Source organism: Cricetulus griseus, chromosome 8, assembly GCF_003668045.3.
Source record: "Cricetulus griseus strain 17A/GY chromosome 8, alternate assembly CriGri-PICRH-1.0, whole genome shotgun sequence".
In the NCBI taxonomy this organism is placed as follows: domain Eukaryota; kingdom Metazoa; phylum Chordata; class Mammalia; order Rodentia; family Cricetidae; genus Cricetulus; species Cricetulus griseus.
The window spans coordinates 24,842,254-24,865,970 of NC_048601.1; the positions used below are offsets into that span (position 1 = coordinate 24,842,254).

Here is a 23,717-nt window from a genome sequence, read left to right on the forward strand (position 1 = left end):
ACCTAAGTTTCGATACCCTGTACTCATAAAATCCTGATATAACTGTGTGTGTAGTGTATCTGATCTTAGTGCAGGGGAGGTGGAAATGAAATCCTGGGGGCTTGCTGACCAGGCAATCTAGCTGAATCTGTGAGTTGTTCGAGGTTTATGAGAGACTCATTGTTGTCCTGTAGTCTTCATGTTCACATGGCATGTTCATCCCCCCTCCCTACACACATTGTGTACACATACAAAAAAGAAGGTTTGGAATTGGATATCTTTAATCCTGTTTTTCCTCATCCCCAATCTTTTAGGTATGATAAGGATTAAATAGAATGCATATGGACCCCTTAGCCAGAGTGTCTACTGTTAAATTTTTAAAAATCAAGATACTTCACCACCTTTTTTTTTTTTCTCTCTTTTTATTATTATTAATTCAAGTTAGGGAACAGGCTTGTTTCACATGTAATTCCCCTCTCCCTCTCCCCTCCCTCTCCCTCTCCCTCCCCTTACCCCCATTCCTTCTCCCCCACCTCCAACCTACCCCCCACCCCATCCACCCACCACTCCCCAGGCAGGGTAGGGCCCCCAACCGGGGCTCCACCAAGTCCACCAAATCTTCCTGTGCTGGGCCTGGGTCCCTCCCCATGTGTTCAGAGACAGAGTGCCTCCCTTCAAGTGGGATGGGCTCTCGAAGTCCCCCACATACACCAGGGCAAAAAGCCATTCCACCTCCGGGGGCTCCCAGGAGTGCAGGGGCCTCCCCGATGGCATCCATGATCAGGGGGCTGGATTAGTCCCGTACTGGCCTCCCAAAGAGCGTCTGGGATTGATATGCTTTCCCTTTTTCAGGCCAACTGTTTATGTGGGTTTCTCCAACCTGGTACAGACCCCTTCGTTCTTCATTCCTCCCTCTCTTCAACTAGGTTCCAGAATTCAGCTTAGTGTATTTCTGTGTATGTCTGTCTCTGCTTCCATCAGCCACTGGATGAGGACTCTAGGATAGCATAGAGAGTAGTCATCACTCTCATTCTAGGGGAGGGGCTTCTAGGCCATCCTCTCCTCCACTGCCCGGACTGTCAGATCGTGTCATCCTTATAGGTCTCTGGAGATCTTTCTAGTTCCAGATCTCTTCTCAGACCTATAGTGGCTCCCTCTGATATGGTATCTCTCATCCTGCTCTCTCTCCTCTATTCTTCCCCCAACTCAATATATCTGCTCCTCCATTTCTTCTCCTCTACTCTTCTTCTTGTGCTCTTATTGTGGCAGCACCCACTCCCCTACCCTCATGCTCTCAATTAGCTCCGGAGTTCATGCCACTTCCCATTCCTGGGGTCCATTTATCCCTTAGAGTCATTCATGATTTCTAGTTTCTTTGGGGAAGAGGATTATAGGCTGGTAAACCTTTGCTCTATGTCTAAAAATCATATATGAGTGAGTACATACCATGTTTGTCTTTTTGTGATTGGGTTACCTCACTCAGGATGGTTTCTTCTAGTTCCATCCATTTGCCTGCGAATTTCAAGATTCCATTGCATTTTTCTGCTGAGTAGTACTCCATTGTATAAATGTACCACATTTTCTCTTTCCATTCTTCAGTTGAGGGGCATCTAGGTTGCTTCCAGGTTCTGGCTATTACAAACAATGCTGCTATGAACATGGTTGAACATATGTCCTTGTTGTATGGACATGCAGTATTTGGGTATATACCCAAGAGAGGAATGGCTGGATCTTGAGGTAGATTGATTCCCATTTTTCTGAGCAACTGCCATACTGATTTCCAAAGTGGTCTTACAAGTTCACACTCCCACCAGCAATGGAGGAGTGTTCCTTCTTCTCCACAACCTCTCCAGCATAGGTTGTCATTGGTATTTTTGATTTTAGCCATTCTGACAGGTGTGAGGTGGTATCTCAGAGTTGTTTTGGAGTTGCATTTCTCTGATGGCCAAGGATTTTGAGCACTTTCTTAAGTGTCTTTCAGCCATTTCAGATTCCTCTGTTGAAAAATCTCTGTTTAGTTCTGCACCCCACTTTTTAATTTCATTGTATGGTGTTTTGGTGGCTAGCTTCTTGAGCTCCTTGTATATTTTGGAAATCAGTCCTCTGTCAGATGTGGGGCTGGTGAAGATCTTTTCCCATTCTGTGTGTGGTCGTTTTGTCTTACTGATTGTGTCCTTTGCCTTACAGAAGCTTCTCAGTTTCAGGAGGTCCCAATTATTGATTGCAGACCTCAGTGTCTGTGCTTCTGGCGCTTCACCACCTTTTTATATCTAAGAAATAAATATGTAGTATGTTTTCTAAATGTAGACAATACATTTACCAGTTCTCAAAAAGTAGACAATAAGGTCTTCATAGGGTCTCACAATAATTGTTACCAAATTATAGAAGAATTGTTTAATGAAGTAAACTTTTTCCCTGTGATTTTAGAGTAATCAAGATACCAAAATTTTAGCTGTTTTCAGAAGAACTTTATAAGTCATACCTTATACTAAAATTGGAAGAGATGGAAAATCTGTGAGATTATAATAAGAGACTTGTTGGTTCACCTAATCATCTTAGCTCTTGACTTTGTTTCTTCAACTAGTAACTAAAAATAGAAAATTATATATATATATATATATATATATGCATATATATAATGCTTTAATTCATACATAGATTATATAATATTTAAATGAGACTAAGCATATTTATCTCCTCAAACATATATCATTTCTTTCAAGATATGTTCTTACAGTTCTTTTTAGATGAATATATATTATTGTTATTGCTAGTCACCCAAATGTGCATTAAATAGCACCTCAGAACCTCTTATACCATCCAACTGGAACTTCGTGCTCATTGGAAAAATTTTTCCAGTTTTTGAGTCTTTTTTACACCATGAAATGGTTGGAAAGTGATTATCTTATTGTAGCTTTGATTTGTATTTGCCTCGTGACTAATTGAATGTTTCTAATGATCATTTGTAGCTCTCTTCAGGTCTTTTGCCCATATTTTAAATTGGATTATTTGTGTTTTTATTGTAATTATAAAAGTTTTCAATATAGACCACACAGAAATCTTTTTTTTTCAGAAACATGGTTAGCAAACATTTTCTTTGCTTTTCAGGTTGTATTTTCAGTGTCTTGATAGTGATCCAATTAATTTTTTTGAGGGAGGTGTATAGTTTTTAAAATACCATTCTGCAGAATGAGATTCCAGGATAGAGAAAAGGCAAAAATGGCTGTTGTGCTGATAGGACATAGACAGTGGTGTTTAGATCCCTGACCATGAGAAATTCCTGCCCTCTTTCCCATAGGCCAGGATTTAGCATAGCCCTTTCCTATTGGTTTAGGCAGTGAAGCTTTAGCTAATGAATAATTTAGGGCTTGAGACTGTTCCAAATTGAGATTTTCTGGTCATGTAGCAGACTATCGATAACTTTTCAACTCTTAGAGTTCTGAGATAGAGGCCTTGGTACTTCCTGCTTATCTGTAACTCTGATAAAAACAATAAGGGCACCTCATACTGAAAATGGACCATCACAGTTTATTTCTTACAGCACCCACATCTAGGCAGCTTACAACTCCCTGTAACTTCAATTCCAGGAGATTCAACGCCTTTGGTTACAAGTGCATTTGCACTCCTTTGTATACATACACATACATACACATCTAAAAAAATTGCACATTCAAAGAATCCTGAACATCTCTCTCTCTCTCTCTCTCTCTCTCTCTCTCTCTCTCTCTCTCTCTCTCTCTCTCTCCTCTCCCCCTCTTTTTACGTTTAGTTTTTCTTTTTGGTCTTAACTTTTCTCTGCCATCTCTTTTGGTTTGATAAATAGACTCCTGTAAATATGTTTTTCTTTGAGAAATGTTTCAGTTGGAGAACTTTTACTTGATTTTTCTGAGAAATATTTGTTGGTTGGAAATCTTGTGATTGCTGTTGCCTACCCTCTCTAATCTCTTGCCTAACATTCTGTTTGGGCTGTAAGTTCTTTGGTCCTATTTCTGTCATCATCTTGTTGAAGAATCATAACATATTTTATGTACTCTAAAGGGTCATGGTTCCTCTTGACTCCATTTGTTTTGTTTTTGTTTTTGTTTTTTTTTTTTTTGTTTTGTTTTGTTTTGTTTTTTTTTGGAGTCTTGCTGTGCAGCCCATGCTGGCTTGAACTCTTTCCTCTTGGCTCATCTGGGATCACTGATATGTACCACCTAAGGGCACTGAGCCCTATCTCATTTGTTCTGTTTCCTTTTTTTTTTGTTTTTGGAGATGGGGTTTCTCTGTGTAACAGTCCTGGCTGTCCTAGAACTCACTTTGTAGAGCAAGCTGGCCTTGAACTCACTGATATTTGCCTGTCTCTGTCTTCCAAGTGCTGGGATTAAAGGCGTGTGCCAGCACCGCCTGGCTTGTTCTGTTTCCTTAAGTCAGTGTTGCATCATGCTTTCTGAAACACATAGTGTTTACACCCTATTTTCTTGACTGCCCCCCCCATCAACTCCCCAAACAAAATGAAAACAGCTTTGGATATCAGGTTCAGTGAATTCATTGAGAAGCATTAGCTTTGCAGTATTTGCCACCATCACATTTACCTTCTGTGCATGACCTTTGGGTTCAGTAACACCATGGGGGTTTCTAATCAGTTCTGTTTTATTGGATTCTCCTTTGGTGATACACCCTCAAGAAAAAAGTTATTAATTTTTATCTCATGTATGGCATTTTATGCTGAAGAAATTTTCCATTTCATTCCTGTCTTCTCTTTTCTTGGTCCCCCTTTCAGCTTGATGCTTTCTTTAGAAAGTTGCAATAGTGCTAGGCCCTACATGGGATAGCTAAAAGCTCAGCCCTTTCAGTTAGTTGTCTTCTCATTAACCTCAGCTATTTCACTTATACACATACCACTACCACCACCACTACTGCCACCACTTTCAAATTTATGGCAGTGTCGAGGGTATTGTTTTACTAGGGTATGGGGTACTGTAAATCATTTAGTGAAAAGTAGTTTGTTTTGCAGTTTTTAAATAGAAATAGGTCCTTTTTGTGGTTCAGCTATTTTATATTTGTTACATTTTTTCTCTATGTAATAGTTTATTAACTTAAAGCTTTTTGTAAGCCAAGTTTTAGATAGTGGTATAGGGTTTTATGCAGGTACTCCCCCAACAAAAAGGGATGCAGAGAAATAATTTAGGCCCCAACTTATTATATATTTGTGGTTCAATTTGGAGATTTAAGTGGATGGTGCTTAGTGTGAATAGAACCTAAGAATTAGTATACATCTGTATCAAGAAAATGGTATCTTTATAAGTTGGTTTTTCTTCTTTGCAATAAATAGAGTTAAAATAAAGATAAGCTGACAGATAAAGGGCTGACAGAAAAGCAAAACCAGACTATATTCACTATTTTAAGGAAGAATTAAAAGAATTATGGAAACCATTATGGTTTCAGAATAAATCTTAAAAGATTCAATGAGATGTAAGGGACATTGTACCTTTCCTCCTGTGATTATCATATATTTTATCTATTGAGAAAAATTCAGCTAATGTAAACATCCCCCCCCCCCCTTGGGATAGACCCAGTTTCATTTCAGAAATACTACTTTGGAAGGTTATAAGAAAATCTGCACTAGCATTTTAATCTGTAGGTTTGGCCACAAGAATTTCAGGGGTGATTTTCTTACTGTATCTCAGTATGCAAATTTTTTGAAAAGTTGCAAGCACAGTGTGTGTGTGTTTGTGTATGTGTATCATTTTGCTTCTTAGTTATTTACCCAACAGAAAGCCTCTAATCTCTTCTGATATTACCAAGAAGAATAAAATCGGGGCTGGGGAGATGTTTCAGTGGTTAAGAACACTTTCTGCTCTTTCAAAGGACCTGGGTTGGGTTGCCAGTACCCACATGGCCGCTCATAAATATCTGTAATTCTGTGAATTGACACCCTCTTCTGGCCTCCATGAACACTATATATATGTGCCCATACATACACTCAGGCACAAACACATGGACATAAAATAAAGAATAAAATGCCTATAGCTAATATTTCTGTCATTTAAAATTGCTATTATATAATGTACTCTGGGAGAATATTCCAGACTTAAATAATTATGACTCAATTTAAAATAATGATGGATTTCCTAAATCTTTATGTAAATAGTAATTGGAGTTTGTACTTCAGTTGTTTCAGACTGCTCTATTACATCCCTGAAATTAATTTTTATCACAATACTTTATCAGTTAGTGGTACTTATTTTTAAAGATGGAGTAGATGCTCAGGTTTTTGCTAAGTCAGTGTGGTGCACGGTGATAAGGAGGGAGGACTCTAGTATTAACCTAATTTTTTTTAATCACAGGATTACAGACATGTCACCCACATTTTGATATATAGAAATATCACAGGGGTCTTAATTTAGTAATAAGACTTCAAATATTAACAAATATAGAATACCATAGAAATTAAAAAGACTTAAGGACTAAATACTTTCGGGATATGGGTTATAAGTTTGCAAAGGTTCAATTTTAATTAATGAAAGCTAGTTTCACTGTTTCAGTTTTGAATTGCCCTGAAACTTTTCTTCTGGGTCAGTAAAAAGGCTCCCAAATGGATGAAGTTGATATAAAAACAAAAACAGAGAGATGTCCAGTTAGAGGATGTAAAAAACTGAATTTTTTTAAAGAAATGTAAATTGAATTTATTTACTTTGTAGTGGGATGAGGGAGACTAGTATGCAGGGGGGGAGAGGAGGAGGACTCATGTGCCATAGCACACATGTGGAGGCCAGAGGACAACTTGTGGGAGTCAGCTCTCCTTCCACTGTGGGAGTCTGAGGGATTGCACTCAGATTACCAGGTTGCGTGGTAAACACTTTTACCCACTGAGATGTCTTGCTACACACACACCCCTTCTTTACTTACTATTTTTAATGAAATAATCTTTATTGTATTTATATTTTATGTATATGAATGTTCTGCATGTATACCTGCAGGCCAGAAGAAGGCATCAGATCCTATTACAGGTGGCTGTGAACCACCATGTGTTGCTGGGAATTGAACTCAGGACCTCTAGAAGAGCAGTCGGTGCTCTTAACCTCTGAGCCATCTCTCCAGCCCGAAATAATCTTTAAATTATTTTAATTTTGAGATTATAATAAAATTACATTATTCTGTTCTTCCCCCTCCTCCCTCCAAACCCTCTCATACATTCCTCCTTGCTCTCTTTTAAATTCATAGCCTTTATTTTTGTTGTTAGTATATGCATATATATTCCTAAATATAACCTACTGAGTCTGTATAATGCTACTTGTATGTATGTTTTTAGGGATGGCCATTTGGTATTAGATAGCCAGTTGGTGTGTTATTCCCTGGCAAACACTATTTGTCCCACTCTTAGGCATTCCTTAGTTGCTTATACTTCTTTGTGTAGGTCTGAGGCCTTGTGGACTTTTTAAATGGCAGCATTTCTGTAGAACAATGAGCTGAAGTTTGCTACATTGTACTAAGCATTAGTATTGTATTTTTCAGAAAGATGAAGTTTGAGTCAAAAAATTAGAGTAACTGATGGGATTGGAGTTAACAGGCAGTTCTGTGAACCTTCCTTTGTGAGTATTGGGATACAAGCTTGGGTCCTGTGGAAGAGAATAGTAATCATTCTTATCTACTGAGCCTTCTCTCCCCAATCCTAGTGGGTGGGTGTGTGTGTGTGTGTGTGTGTGTGTGTGTGTGTGTGTGTGTGTTTAAAGATCTTATTTATTTATTATGTATACAATATTCTGCTTCCATGTATATCTGCACACCAGAAGAGGGCACCAGATCTCATAACGGATGGTTGTGAGCCACCATGTGGTTGCTGGGAAGTGAACTCAGGACCCCTGGAGGAGCAGTCGGTGCTCTTAACCTCTGAGCCATCTCTCCAACCCTAGTTTATGTTTTTGAGACAGGGTCTCATTAGTAACCTAGGCTGGTCTCATTCATAATCCTAACCTCAAGACTTGGTGGTTCTGAGAATACAGGCATCTGCTACCACTGGCTGGTCCAATGTGGTCTTTTTCTTAAAGACATATTTGAGGTTGTGCACATATGCCACTGCATGCACATGGCGGCGGGGGGGGGGGGGCAGAGAACAAACATTGGATTTGGTTCTACTTAAGATGTGAGATCTAGGAAAAAACTCCAGCGTATATGACAAATGTCTCACCCACTCATCCATCTTGCTGTCCTTAAAGAAATTTTAATAAGACTGAAACGTAAGTGTTCGATGAAAAAGAAAGATACTCCCCTGAGAACAATGGGTATGGGCTTCTCCAAGTTACAGAAAGTGAGGCATACCCAAATATAGAATGGGTTTCTTGGACTGGAGTGATGGTTCAGTGATTAAGAGCAGTAGCTGCTCGTCCCAGCAACCACATGGTATTTCACAACCATCAGTAATGAGATCTGGTGCCCTCTTCTGGCCTGTGGGCATACATGCATGCAAAATACTGCGAGCGCACGCGCACGCGCACGCGCACACGCACACGCACACACACACACACACACACACACACACACACACACACACCTACCTTTAAAAATAAATAAATCCCTTTAAAATGGATTTTTTGTCTTAGTGTTAGCCCTGTGTGCCTTTGGTGGCTCAGAAGTTAACATCTCATGCCAGATGTTGGTGGCGCATGCCTTTAATCCCAGCACTGGGGAGGCAGAGGCAGGTGGATCTCTGTGAGTTCGAGGCCAGCCTGGTCTCCAGAGTGAGTGCCAGGATAGGCTCCAAAGCTACACAGAGAAACCCTGTCTCGGGGGAAAAAAAAAAAAAAAAGTTAACATCTCAGAAAGTTTCTAGAAAACCTTTGTGGGAAAACCTTAGGAAGTCAAATTATAGGATGGCTCTGGAAATGCCTTGAGCAGAGTTATAATCTGATAAGGTAAAACCAGAAACCACTAGAGCCACACAAGGAGTCTAGTACACATCCTTTCTCTGCAAATGGGGTTTCTGGTGATTCCTAGAAACTTTCAGGTTTATAGTTGGAAAGCAAGTGAGAAGTACCTCAAGTATTATTAATTGTTCTGAAATTCTTTTTTCTTTGCTTGCTGGAGGCTGGATTCCTGGGTAAGGATCTACAGTCCTTTAGCTCCCAAGATATTTTTTGTCTTTGTACTTGTTTCAGAATGGAGATATTCTCTTTTCCAGTGCAGGAACTGTTGGAATTTTTTCCCCCAGTGTCCCTTTCATTTACATATATGAATTTTCAGACGCTTGGCTGGGTGATAGCTCTAGCTAGGACCTTCTTGAAACCATATTATTTTCTGTTGGTGGGCATCCCCAGAGTGGCCCAAGGTTCACAGCAGCAGCTAGCCATTCAACCTTTAGTTTATTTCTGTGGGCCTTTCTGCTTCTTTTATCCTATCTCTACTATTAATGATTCTAAAACCCCTATGTGTCTGTTTGTTGTCCTTTAGGATCCCATTTTTGCCTTTTAAAGCTTCTGTGATAATCTGGAGCAGACATAGATAAAAAATACTTTAGGAAGGCCCTTCCTTTTGATGACTCAGGGCTAACATTAGTGTACTTTTTAAGGGCCCAAGCACCAATCCAGGGAAGAGGACAGAAATTTTTCCTTGTTTAAGTAATTTTACAAACTTTTTGTCATAATTACCAGCCTTGGTTACATGCCTTTTTATTTCTTCTATAAGGCAAATAATATGATCACTTGTTTTCTGATAGTGGTTGTCTTTCTGATATTTCCTGTTAAGCTATCTGGGGTAGAATTTCCCTAACTTGATAAATACCAAGATTGGAAACATTGCTGTGCATCAGCATGCTGCTAAATGGCCCACATAATCCTTTGTTGTTGTTTTTCTCTACTGTGAAGTGTCAGTAAGATCTATAAATCCTTCAGTCAAATAAAATGAATTTAAAAAAATCCTCTATAAAGTTTATAATGAGAATCATGGTTTTACTACATAGGACCAGATCTGTCATAAAGAAGGAGACTGCACTCTAATGGTTCCTCCATTTCTATTTGGCATGTCTTATAGAGCACATAACTTCTTTTGTTTGTCTGATACTATTCCTATCTGTTGGAGTACTAACAGATTTTATGGTCTTTCAACTCTCCAAAAGTGATACACATTGGGATTATTTTGATAAAGACTGCCGTTCCTTTTATCTCTGAATTAAAAACAGCCCACGAGATCCTTACAGTTTCTCCCTTAGAGTTTATGAATTCAAACTTGTTTAGAATGACAATATTGTAAGTGCTGTTAAAAGAGGATCTTTTTTGTTTTATTTTGGTTTTTTTTTTTTTTTTTTTGAGACAGGGTTTCTCTGTGTAATAGTCCTGGCTGCCCTGGAACTCATTCTGTAGACCAGGCTGGCCTTGAACTCACTGAGATCTGCCCTACCTCTGCCTTCCAAATACTGGGATCAAAGGTGTGTGCCATCACCACCCAGCAGAAGAGGATCTTCTAAGATGGCAGTGTTAGCATATAGCAGCCATGTCTCAGCTGTAGATCCCATAGTAGGCCATTAAGATGGGGACATGAGGTGCTCTTGCCTTTTTCTTAAATTTTTACAAAACAGGTCTAATAGCATCTAATAGTCTAATGATTGTAATAATAGCATCATTGAAGATTGAGATTTTTTAATTCCCAGTTGATATTGTAGGCATATGGCAAAAGCTTTTTCTTTGTTGGTCTATCCATTTTAAATTTATTCTAGTTATTTAAAATGCACCCTAATAGGGAATTCTTTGGAATGCCACCTATTGTTCCCATGTTGGTTCAGATTGTGGGAGGATACTTGCTTAAATCACTTGTTTCCCTTGTATTCTGAATAATGCAGCTGAAGATTTCTTTGTTGGAGACTTGACTTGGAAGGGGCTGTTGGGTTTTGTGTCTATTGGGAAGTCAGAAGCAGTCTGAATAGAGCCAGGGTTACGGATTAGGGAAGATAGGAGTCTCTGGGAATGGGGAGGTGAGTTGGAAGATCTTTTAGGTAAGAGAAGTCACCCCTACTCCTTCCCATAAGACTTCCATCACCTATGTGATAAAGGCATAGAGAAACAAACTACTGAATGAGAACAAATGACGAGAAACTCAGACTAAGAAGCAAACTTGTTGCATGTCAGCTGAATAAAGTACATTCTTAGAATTATAACCAGGTACATACAGTCACATACAGATAAGATTAAGATTTAAGTTCATTGCTTAATAGTCACAGCTAGGATGATACCATCTCTGAGTCACCAAATCTAAGTAAGCTTAGAATTTGTCCACAGAAACAGCATATATGGGATTTCAACAGACAAATTGCAGCTTAAATTAGCTTCATTATCTACTGTCATAAATCATACAGCAAAACTAATGGCAGCAGTCAAAACCTTTGGCAAGATTAGATCCCTGCTACCCCAGGTAAAAGTGGCAGTGAACTGAGACTCTAAGGTAGGTGTGTTTGTGTGTGTGTTGGGGGTACTGTGTCACTCAGGCTACCAGATATATCTGTAATCCAGATTAATCTCAAACTCATGATCTTCCTGCCTCAGCCTTCTGAGTACTGGTGTTACATACAGGTAATGAGCCACCATGTCTGGTAACAAAGTATATTTTAAATCAGGTGCAGCTGCTACATTGGTGGCTGAGACAGGAGAATTGATTGAGCCCAGGAGTTAAAGATTAGCCTGAAAACATAGGCAGATTCTCCCATCTTTCACTGCTTCCTTTTTTCTTTTATATTTTTGTTTTTGCTTTAGATAATGTCAGACTGGCCTTGAACTCTGTCCTCCTAACTTAGGCTCCTTGGTATCTTTTAAGAGTTATTTTTTATACATTCTTTATTTAAATTAGAAACAGTCTTATTTTACATATCGGTCCCAGTTCTGTCTCCCTCCCATCCCCCCATGCCCCCCACCGTCCCCCTCTGCCCTCCCCCATCCACTCCCCAAGGAGAATGAGGCCTTCATGGGGATCACCAAAGCCTGTCCATCATTTGGGGCAGGGCCTAGGCCCTTCCCTGTGTATCTAGGTTGAGAGAGTATCCCTCCATGGGGGAATGGGCTCCCAAAGTCCATTTATGCACTAGGGATAAATACTGGTTCCACTGCAAGAGGCCCCATAGACTTCCCAGGCCTCCTATCTGACATCCAGGTTCAGTGGGCCTGGTTCTGTCCTATGCTGGTTCCCCAGTTGTTTCTGTAGGTTTCCCCAGCATGGTCTTGCCGCCTTTGCTCATCACCTCCCTCTCTACAAGTGGATTCCAGGAGTTTGGCTCAGTGCTTAGCTGTGGATCTCTGCTTCTGCTTCCATCAACTACTGGATGAAGGCTCTAGGATGGCATATAAGGTAGTCATCAATCTCATTATAGGGGAAGGGCATTAAGGTAGCCTTTCCACTATTGCTTAGATTCTTGTAGATCTCTGGACATTTCCCTAGTGCCAGATTTCTCTTTAAACCTATAATGGCTCCCTCTATTAAGGTATCTCTTTTCTTGCTCTCCTCTATTCATCCCCTGACTCAATCTTCCTGATTGAGTTCTCCTCCCCCCTCCTCTTCTCCCCTCCTCTTTCTCCTAACCTCCCCCACCCACACCCACCCCGTGCTCCCAATTTGTTCTAGAGCTCTTGGCCCTTTCCCCTTCTCCAGGGCATCATGCATGTGTCTCTTAGGGTCCTCCTTGATTCTTAGCTTCTCTGGAGGTGTTAAAAAGACTGAAATGAAATACCGATGTGATAGTAGTACAATGAAAACTTGATCTAATATGAAATAAAAATGTATTGAAATCAAATACTAAATGAGAAAAAGCACTACCTTCTTCAGTCAACTAGCCTCAGTTACTTTGACTTGTGTCTTGATTGGAAAGTTCATACTTGGAGAGATAGCCAGTAATACAATAATTCTGTCACCATGAGTAATGACCCCTAGTGCACAGATTAGGTGACTTTGTGGATAAAGGGACACAGCCTTTTTCTGGGAAGTTGAAATAAAGTGCAAAAATTTGTGAGAGTTTGGTATTTTTAAACATTACTTTAAAAAATTACTACTTTAATTTTTTTTTTTTTTTTAATTTGGAGCTTGGATATGTGTGTGATGTGTTGAGGTGAAAGGAAAACTTGTGGAATCCAGTTTTCTCCTTCCATCATTTGGGTCACAGGTTATCAAAGACCTGATGACAAGTGTCATCTCACTAGCTCAGTGAATTAATGTTTTGCCAGTCTTACAGTGAAAAATTAGAGAGCAAGATTCTAAGGAGGAGGAAGTTCCAAAGAAGATGTGGAAAAACTTGCTTGCTCATGAAGCAGGAATGCAGTGGAAGCTAGAGGGGACTGTTGTAATTAAACTGATTATTATGACTCATAGGGCCACTCATGAATGAGGGAAGATGACTCTCTCATCCAGGCATTGGGTTTGGTGAAAGAGATGGCTAGTAAACTCTTCTTCTTAATAAATTCTTTGGTATAATCATACTCCCTCCTGTCTCACCTTCCCTGGCCCTTTTCTCTTAGTTCTTTGTACTTTTGTTTTGAGTTAGGGTCTGTCATATTAGTAGCACAGGCTGAACCTCCTCCCAGCCTCACAAGTGCTAGGGTTATTCGTATGTATCACCGTGTGTGTGTGTGTGTGTGTGTGTGTGTGTGTGTGTGTGTGTGTGTGTGTGTGTGTGTGTGTGTGTGTGTGTTTTAAATGTAAGTTCCAAGTCAGAAGATATCTTTCAGGAGTTAGTTCCCTCCTTCCACCATGTAAATACTACAGATTGAACTGGGGCCATATGTCTTTGTGGGCAAGTGCATTTACTTGCTGAGCCATTTCTTTGGCCCTTAGACTTGTTTTTGATACCAGTGAGAAGAGTAGTGAATAGGAGTCATGACTTGTTTCCTTTCTCAAACTTCCCTATAGATACTTTTGAGTCTGGCTGCTTGACCTTGTAGTTTTTCTTGTTATTCTGTTCTGCTTTGGTTTGGAGGTGGTTTGTTTGTTTTGTATTTTGGAGGGAAACAGGGTATCATTAGCCCAGTTTGACCTCAAACTCAGTGCTGAGATTATAGGCATGACACCACCATCCTAGCCTGACCTATGTTTTCTATTCTTTGTGGATGTCCATGTATTAGCCTCCTCCGCCATCTAGATTTCAGACTCACATGTATTTTCATTTGGAGGCATTTGGTTTATGGTCCTCTCTCCCTTATATCTGGAGCAGAGTCTAAGACCCTGGCACATGTCTTTTTGTATCCTTGCCTCCCTAAAGTGCAATTAATAATGATAGTAATAAGAAGATAATAAGCAAGGATGTGTTATAACAGTAACTGAAAAGAAATTTAGTGAAGATAGTGATATATCTGAGAATCAGGAACCAAAAGAAAGCAATGGGTAGTGAGAAACAATAAAGATAAGTCTCACATGCACACATGTATGCTTTTTTTCTTTTTGAGACAGAGTTTCTCCTTTTAACAGCCCTGACTGTCTTAGATGTTTGCATTCATAAATAAATGATAAATTTTAAGCTGTATGTGGTGGCCCATGCCTTTAATCCTAGAAGCAGAGGTGTGCAGATCTCTGAGTTCCACTCCAGTCTGGTCTACAGACCCACTTCCAGGATAGCCACGGATACACAGAGAAACCCTATCTCAAAAAAACAAAACAACAACCCCCCCAATTAAAATTTGAAGTTAATAAAAACTAACATTTAATTCTTGTGCAAGTTTATAAATCTTTAGAAAGATTTTAGATTTTTAAATGGATGTGAGTGTTTTTCTACATATAATGTACATCACATACATGCTTGGTGCCAGAGGAGGTCAGAAGAAGGTGTCTTAGATTCTCGGTACTGGAATCATGGATGTTTGGGCTCTGTTATGCTGGTGTTGGAAACTGAACCTGGGTCCTCTGCCGGACCAACAACTGCTCTTAACTGATGAGCTATCTGCTCTTTAAATATTGAGCCATCTCTCCAGTTTATATAAATCTTAAAGAAGTTTGTGAGTCCTACAAGAAACAGTAACTTGCTAGGCTTTGTGGCCCGTGCCATTAATCCTAGCATTCAGGAATCAGAGGCAAGTGCATCTTTGTGAGTTGAATGACCAGACTTGTTAGTTTCAGAGCAGCCAGAGCTATATAGAGAGATCCTGTCTAAATAAAACAAAACAAAAAAAACCTAGTGTCCTATAAAGTTTTGTATGCAAGCCCAAGAAGATTAACAGGGAAACTTAATTGTGGTATTAGAGAAACAGCAAATGAGGAAGTGCCTAAAGATTCCTGAGCAGGTAATGTAAGTTGTTCAAAAGTTTTTTACAGATTGTAAAAATCATATGTTTCTTACATATCTAAATTCAGGATAGTGTTTATTTGAGAGTAAAGAGTAGAAAGAAGGGGCCACTCTAGTTTCACAGAGGTTATAAATTAGGTATGTAATATTAAATCACTTAGTTTTGCAAAAATACTGTAATATTAAATCACATTTTAGTTTTGCTGGGAATACTTCATTAAAGTATCTATTCTGAGAGTGAGTGGCTAGAGATAGTTTCCATTTTAATAAACAGAACAATCAACACATTGTGTATATGGATCTTGTTAAGGTATAAAAACAAATTGGATGCTTTTCCCATTCTTCATCTCAGATAGGAAGTAAATTAGTTCCTATAAAGTCACCAAGAACTTTAAACACTTGATGAAAGATGCTTATTAGATTGCTTGATTCTGGTAAGTTTTGTTGGGTAATGTAGTATAGTCATAAAGAAAGTTCTAATTAGTACAAAGATAGAACTATAGTTATTATTTAATCTTTTTGCCTTCAAAAACCCATTACCATTCCATGACATTAATTGCCTATTTCTAACAATTACTGACTGATTTGGGAAGTAGCAAATGAATTTATATTTTAGACATACATTGATACTAATGATAAGTAATATATCAAGCATCACTTTATAATCTAATTTAAGTATGCAGTAGTCTTTTCTCAGACCCATAGGGCATGAAAATGACTGTTATTAGTGTTTCCATTTAATTTTAATGCTATTTGTCATTAATTAATACATAATTAGCATGTTTTATTTTTTTAGACAGGTTTTTGACCTTGACATCCTCCTGCCTCAAGAACCTTTCTGAGTGCTGAGATTGCAGACATGTACCATCATTCCCAGCTTGTTTAGCATCTTAATATAGCTGTGTGACTTGTGCTTTATTATTTTAAATCACATTGTTCTGTTTTTTTTTTTTCCTTTTAGGATCGAAAGTTAACAAAGTCCGAAAGGCAGAGATTCAAAGAAGAGGCAGAAATGTTAAAGGGTCTTCAACATCCCAACATTGTTCGCTTCTATGACTCTTGGGAATCCACAGTAAAAGGGAAAAAATGCATTGTTTTAGTGACTGAACTAATGACATCTGGAACACTTAAAACGTAAGTCTATCAGTATTTAAAAAGATGAGCAAGAATTTCCAGATAATACTGTTTTAGAACTACGTTTGTTGTTTTACCTACTAAGGCAGAAATAATCCTTCAACCTTCACAGTACCGTGTGTTTCTACTCGCAGAATCCTCTTATAAAATGATATGGTGGCTACTTATTGGCAACTATTGGAATGAGGTTTTGATGAATAAACCTAGTTTTTTTTAAGTCATATTGATTGATATTTCTGAAATTGAGGTTTAGGGATTAAATATCAATGATAAGGTTGCCCTCTAGTGGTTAAAGTGAGATTAAACTATATTAAATATTTGATCACATTTTATTTTTCACTATATATATGTGTGTGTTTGTGTGTGTGTGTGTGTGTGTGTGTATATATGTGTGTGTGTATACACACACAGAGGGAGGGAGGGAGAGAGAGAGAGAGAGAGAGGGGGGGGGGAGAGAGAGAGAGCGCGCTATAGTCTTATTTCTCGTAGCACTAAAAATTAAAATCAAAATAGCCACACTTGAGAAAAATAGGTTAGGTAACATAGAAGTACCAAGAGCTTTGGATGAAAAAATGGGCTATACTTTTGAAATCACAAGTTTGTCAGGAGCGTCTGTTTATTATATTGAGAAAGGAAGCTATTGTAAAGTACATGGTATAAGTTTGTTATAGGAAGCTGGGCAGTGGTGGTGCAAGCCTTTAATCCCAGCACTCAGGAGGCAGAGGCAGGTGGATATCTATGAGTTTGAGACCAGCCTGGTCTACATAGCAAGTTTCAGGCCAATTAGAGCTATAGTGAGACCTTGTCTCAAATTACGTCACCCACAAAATAAAGAGGACAAATAACATACCACAGTAATTTTTAAAAATTCAATTACTTGGAGACTAGGTTAGAAAGATGTCTCAGTAGTTAAGAAATTAAGGAGTGCTGCTGCTCTTCCAGAAGATCCAGAGTTCAGTTGCTTAACATCCACATCCAGCAGCTTACAGCTACATGTAACTTTAGCTCCAAGGGATCAGATAGCCTCTTTTGGCCTTTGTAAACATCCACATGAGACATTCACTTAATAGCTCTGTCTCTCTCATAGTAATCATAATAATGATTATGATGATAATAATACTAATAATAATAATAGTAAAAGAGAGGTGGAGAGATGATCCAGCAGTTAAGTGCTTGCTGCTCTTACACAGGACCTCAGTTCAACTTCCAGCACCTATGTCAGGTGGCTCACCTGCCTCTGCCTCCTGATTCACAGATCTGCCTGCTTTTGTGTCCCTTCAATACTGGGATTAAAGGCATACGCCACCACTGCCTGGTACATTATATTTATGTTTTTGTGTATGAATACAGGCATGTGTATCATGATGTGAGTGTAGAGGTCAGAAGGTAAATTTTGGGACTCAGTTCTCTCCTACCATGTGGGTCTGGGAGGTGGAGCTCCAGGCTTGTTGGCAGGAGCTTTTACCAACAGCCATCTATCTTTCTTTATTAAATAAATAGTATTGAGCTGATTCATATTAGGTCTTTGGAACATAGTATTTGTGTCTTGATTATAGTCACTGATTTGCATGTGTCACTGAATGCTCTAAATCAATTTGTTTTTAATCTGGTGCCTTCAACTCTTCTTATTCTTCCAGGCTCCTTAATATTCACATTCCTTTTTCTTCTACTATACTTTGTAGCACTGTGTCTGAAACTTGATAAATACATGAATGGATTAAAGGAAATTGTGTGGTAGTTGTGTGTCTATTTACATCTTGAGATTCTTTTCACTGGTTCAGATTCCTAGTTGATTGTCAGAATTCTGTCAGACACACTTAAGAGCACACTACAATGGTTTACTTGTGCCTTGCTTGCTTGCTTGCTTGCCTGCCTGCCTGCCTGCCTGCCTGCCTGCCTGTCTAAAATGATTTATGGGGCTAGAGTGATGGCTCAATGGTTAAGGTTCCTCTTGCAGAGGACCCATGTTTGATTCACAGCATTCACATGGTAGGTCATGAACATCTGTGATCCAGGGGATCTGATACTTCTGACTCGTGCACATATGTGTACACATGCAAAAATACACATAAAATAAAATTAATAATCTGTTAAAATTTTCATGATTTATTTTTTATTCATGTGTAAGTGTATTTATCTGTGTGAGTGTATGCCATATCTATGTGAAAGTCTTTAGAGGAAGGGAGAGGGTAGCAGATCGTTTAGAGCTAGAATTACAGGCTGTAGTGGGTTGTCTGATATGGGTGCTAGGAACTGAACTCTGTCCTCTGCAAGAGTAGCAAGTGCTCTTCACCATTGAGCCATGTCTTCAGTGCCTTATTTAGTCACCCTGTCTCCCAGTGGGGGAAAGAATAATCCCCAGAAAAAAATAAAAGAAATAAATCAGAGTTATACCAGATATCCTGCTTGAGGAAGTGGGTATTTGTAGCTGGTACCTTTTATTCATTATGCCTGCTCCCATAGCCACTTATAAAATAATCAGTCTGAGGCTTAACATTAATAATAATTGTTTGGCAGATGGCTCAGGCTTATTACTGGCTAGCTCTTACATTGAAATTAACCCATTTCTATTAATCTGTGTATTGACATGTGGCTGTGGCTTTCCAGTGATGCTTGGACATCTTTCTCCTTGGCAGTTAGATGGTGTTTCCCAGACTCTGCCCTTCTTCTCCCTCCATCTCTGCTTGGATTTCCCTCCTGGCTCTATTCTGCCTGGCTGTTGGCCAAATCAGCTTCTTTATTAACCAATGGTAATAAAACATATTCACACCATACAGAAGGACATCCCACATCAAGTACTAGTTTTGGTATTCACAAAATGACCAAAAAAGGCCTTGGAATTCAGCAGAGAAAAGGAGTGGAACATAACCTGTGTGTGTGTGTGTGTGTGTGTGTGTGTGTGTGTGTCTATAGAATAGAACATATATGTGAAAAAATACAAATTTTACTGCCTATTTAGTATAGGAAACTCAAGCTAAAAGATGTATGCCATAAGTTCTTCCAGAGGAAATTTCCAATGACATTGTCATAGTTGATTGGTCACACTATACAACCAAGTTTTCAAAAATGATGTAATAATTTGAATGAGAATGGTCCCTATAGTCTGATGCACTTGAATATTTGGTTCTCAGTTGATGGGATTATTTGGGAAGGATTAGAGGTCTCATCTTGTTGGAGGTGTGTCATTGGGGGCAGGCCTTAAGTTTTCATAAGACTAGCATCACTCCTAGTCGTTTTCTCTGTCTACTACTTGTGGATCATTATGTGAGCTTTCAGCTGTTCCTGCTGCCATATCTTGGTTCCACTGTAATGGATTCTCTGAAACTGTAAGCCCAATTAACTGCTTTCTTTTAATATGTTGCCTTGATCGTGCTGTTTTGCTATGGCAATAGAAAGGTAGTTAAGACAGGTGTCTTCACAGTTAAATAAATAATCCACCAAAAATCATGAACACACACTAGCGATTAATACTGGAGCAATTAAAGATACTATGGTGATTCTGAAAGTAATCATTTTTAAGTGTTTTTGTAAGGATGAAAGTGAATATACAAACAGTTATATGAGGGGAATGAGAATGAATAGAAGGCATAAGAAAAGAAATGGGACTCCATAAGAAAAGGACAGGCACAATTGAGAAAGATCTAGAAAATATCTATGCCTAAGAACAAATCATTAAAATTAAAATTTCACAAGAGCTCATGGTACACTTCTATTTTCAGTATTCAGTCTCTGCCTCCCAAGTGTTGGGATTAAAATATACGCCACCATTCCTGACTCCAAAAGCAGGTTTAAGGATTAAAAGTATTTAGGGGCTGGAGAGATGGCTCAACAGTTAAGAGCATTGTGTTCTCTTCCAGAAGCACATGGTAGCACACAAATGTCTAGTCTTCAGAGGATGAGACACCCTCTTGTGGCCAGTGTGGACACTAGGGAACACTTGGAGCATAGACATAGAGTAGTCAAAACACCAATACACATAAAAAAATTAAACAACTTGCCTTTGCTAATAGGTTTATTTAATTGCTACATCCTAATGTAGAGGTTTATTTTAGTTCTACTCTTCTGATAGATCTAGATCTGGTGTGTGTAGGATTTTTTAAAAAATGTTTATCTATTTTATTTTTATGTAAGAGTGTTCTATCCACATAGTCTATGCCTGCATGCCAGAAGAGGGCAGCATATCTCATTATAGATGGTTGTGAGTCACCATGTGGTTGCTGGGAATTGAACTCAGGACCTCTGAAGAGCAGACAGTGCTCTTAACCACTGAACCATCTCTCCAGCCCCTGTGTAGGATTTTTTAAGAAATGACTACTATAGAGATTTTGTTTATATCCTCACCTCTTCACAAATTTGGTGCTAATATTGTACACTTTCATGTAAAACACACATTTCCTAGCTAATACTTGCTTCTATACTGTGATTTTGTTGTTGTTGTTGTTGTTTTTTGTTTTTGATAGACCTTCACAAAATACAGATTTTCCCCCATTAATTAGTTGCATGTACTTTAAAGGTACTAATATGAAAATATTAGTAGACGCTTTCCTCTACTCAGCCTGCATGTGAACAAATAAAATGTACATCACAATGCATTTCCTAAACAATAGCTTCTCTGTAGTGATAGATATCAGAGACTCTTGTGCTATACTCTTTCCTTTAGTAGATTATGTTGCCTGTGTACATATTTCATCAGTCAACTACAGATATGGATAGAAAATATACAGAATTGAGGGCTTTTCCACTGTGGCTAGTTTCTGGAATCCCTCTCCCAAGCGCCCCCCTCCCCCAGTCCTCCTTCCTTCTCTTTTAATTTTGGTTTTTCAAAACAGTTTTTTTCTCTGCAGATCAGGCTGTCCTGGAACTCAGATCAGCCTGCCTCTGCATCCAGAGTGCTGGGATTAAAGGCATGAGCTGCCCCATCCAGTTTTTCCTTGCCTTCTTAAATATTTTATTTTTTGATATTATAACTCCATTTCCTCCCTCTAAGCCCTCCCATGGTATCTGCTCCCCTTGGTTCTCTTTCAAATTCATGGCCTCCTTCTCTTCAGTTGTTATATATATGTGTGTGTGTACACATATTCCAAAGTATATAAGTACTTACTCAGTCTATATAATGTTACTTTCTTTATATGTTTTCAGGGCTGACCATTTTGTATTTGATAGATAATTTTCCCACACAGTATTCCTTAATTATAGGCCTTTGTTTAGGGTTGAGACTTTCTCCTTCCCATGTTAGCATATCTGTTGATGTTTTTGTTCGGGTCATGTTTAAGTGGGCATGTTAGAGAGACTTTATAGCTTCTGACATTTATAGAAAACACATAAACTCTCTGTTCCCTGGCTCTTTAAATCTTTCTGGCCCCTCTTCCACAATGATTTTGAGCCTTAGGTGCTGCAGTTGTGTTGTGGATATGTATCAGTTATGTGTGGGCGATACAACTCTGCATTCTGATTTGTTGTCTGTTATAATGGTCTCTATCTGAAAGAGAACTTTCCATATTGAGGGATAAGAACTACACTTTTGTAGGTATAAGAACAAAAATTTAGAATGTTGTTAGGGATTATGTTGTTTTAGTAAAGTGGAGGTGATAGATTTTCCTCCAAGATCCACATCTTCATTAGTCCTAGGTAGTTGGCTGGGTTTCTAGTACTAAGCATAATGGCATGATTTCCCTTTTGTTGAGCTGGTCTCTTTTTAAAGTGTATTTTATTATTATTGGGGTGGGGAAGAGGAGAGAGACTATGAGAATAAATTAGAATATGAATGAGAATGATGTGTGTGTACTAGTCCAGACTCACCATGTCATGGCACCAGTGAAGAAGTCAGAAGACTAAATCCAGGATGTACTGCTTTCCTTCCACTATGAATTCCAGAAATCAAACTTAAGCATTAGGTTCATGCACCATGTTATCTGCCCTTCTCCTTCTTGTGTTTTTCTATGTGCATGCATGTATGTATACACTACCCATATGTAGATACTCACAGAAGCTAGAGCAGGGTGTTAGATTCCTTGGAGCTGGAGTTAAAGGCAGTTAGGAGCTGCCTGGCATGGATGCTAGGATCTAAACTTAGGTCTTTTAGAAGAAGAGCAAGTGTTCTTAACCACTGAAGCATCTCCCCAGACCCCCCTTTCCTTTACTTACCAGCATTTCATTGCAGTCATAGAACTGTTCTTTATTACACCATGTCCAAAATTTGTTCCACTTACCACATAAGACTTTTTAAAAAATTACTGCATTTTCTTATGTGTATGTACACATACACATGTCATAGCATGCATATGGAGGTCAAAGAACACTTAATAGGAATCCATTATCTTTATACCATGTGAATCATGGGGATTGTCATCAGGCATGGCAGCAAGTACCTTTACCCACTGATCAGGAAATCATGAAGAAATCAGTCTTCATAAAGCCCACATAAAAAATGCAAGGCATAGTTATCTGCTTATGAGCGCAATGCTGCAGTAATAGAATCAGATGGGTCCTTGAAGCTTCCTTGCCAGTTTGTTTGGCCTACTTAATGAGTTCTATCAGTCAGTTATAAAACCCTGGCTTAAAATACAAGATGTATGGAAGGACAATCGAAGTTGACCTTTCTTTCCACATGTACATTCATGTGCACATACATACCTAGGAAGAGGCTGCTTACACATTGCTTTCCATTTTTTCTCATGTGAAATCACTTTGACTGATTTTGTTTTGTTCTTCATCTCCTTTCAATCAGTGTTTTGTGGGTTTTATTTATTTATTTTTGTGTTTAGGCATGTGTGTGGGTAACCTTTGGGTGGTACATGACTTAGAGGAGTTGGTCTGTTCTTTTTTACCTAGTAAGCCATCTTGTCAGCCCATTTTGCATTTTTTTTAACCAGCAGAAGCCACTCCATTAAAAGCAGAATTCTTTTAGTTATGTCAGTAGCAAACTAATTTAAAGTATACATTTTTTTTCTGTTATAGCAGTTTTCTTACCAACTGCTAATTAAATAGTTTCTCTTAGAGCTTGGGGTGAAGCTCTAAGTTGTTAAGCTGTTTGCCTAGTGTGCACATAGGCCTGGTTTCTATTCCCTAGCACTGCAAAAACTGGGCATGGTGGTAAATACTTAAAGTTCTAACTTTGGGAAGCAGAGGCAGCAGAATCAAGAGTTCAAGATCATCCTTAGTTATATAGAAAGTTTGTAGCTATCCTGGGTTACATGAGACCAGTTCTGGGGGGGGGGGAAGGGAGGGAGGGAGGGAGGGAGGAAGGAAGGAAGGAAGGAAGGAAGGAAGGAAGGAAGGAAGGAAGGAAGGAAAGATAGATTGCAGAGGCAGAAGAATTACAAGTTTGAGGCTAGCCTGGTTTACATAGATCCTTTTCAAATAAACTCTAGCCATATAA

General features: G+C 38.8%; 1 protein-coding gene across 10 annotated transcripts in view; it reads left to right on the forward strand.

The window, feature by feature from the left end:
- Wnk1 (WNK lysine deficient protein kinase 1) overlaps positions 1–23,717 on the forward strand; it is a 129,850-nt gene that overhangs the window by 25,465 nt on the left and 80,668 nt on the right. For all 10 annotated transcript variants that reach the window (XM_027429291.2, XM_027429292.2, XM_027429293.2 and 7 more), the window contains exon 2: positions 16,167–16,339. In XM_027429291.2, coding sequence (XP_027285092.1) covers positions 16,167–16,339 — 173 coding nt within the window. The remainder of the gene's footprint in view (positions 1–16,166; positions 16,340–23,717) is intronic.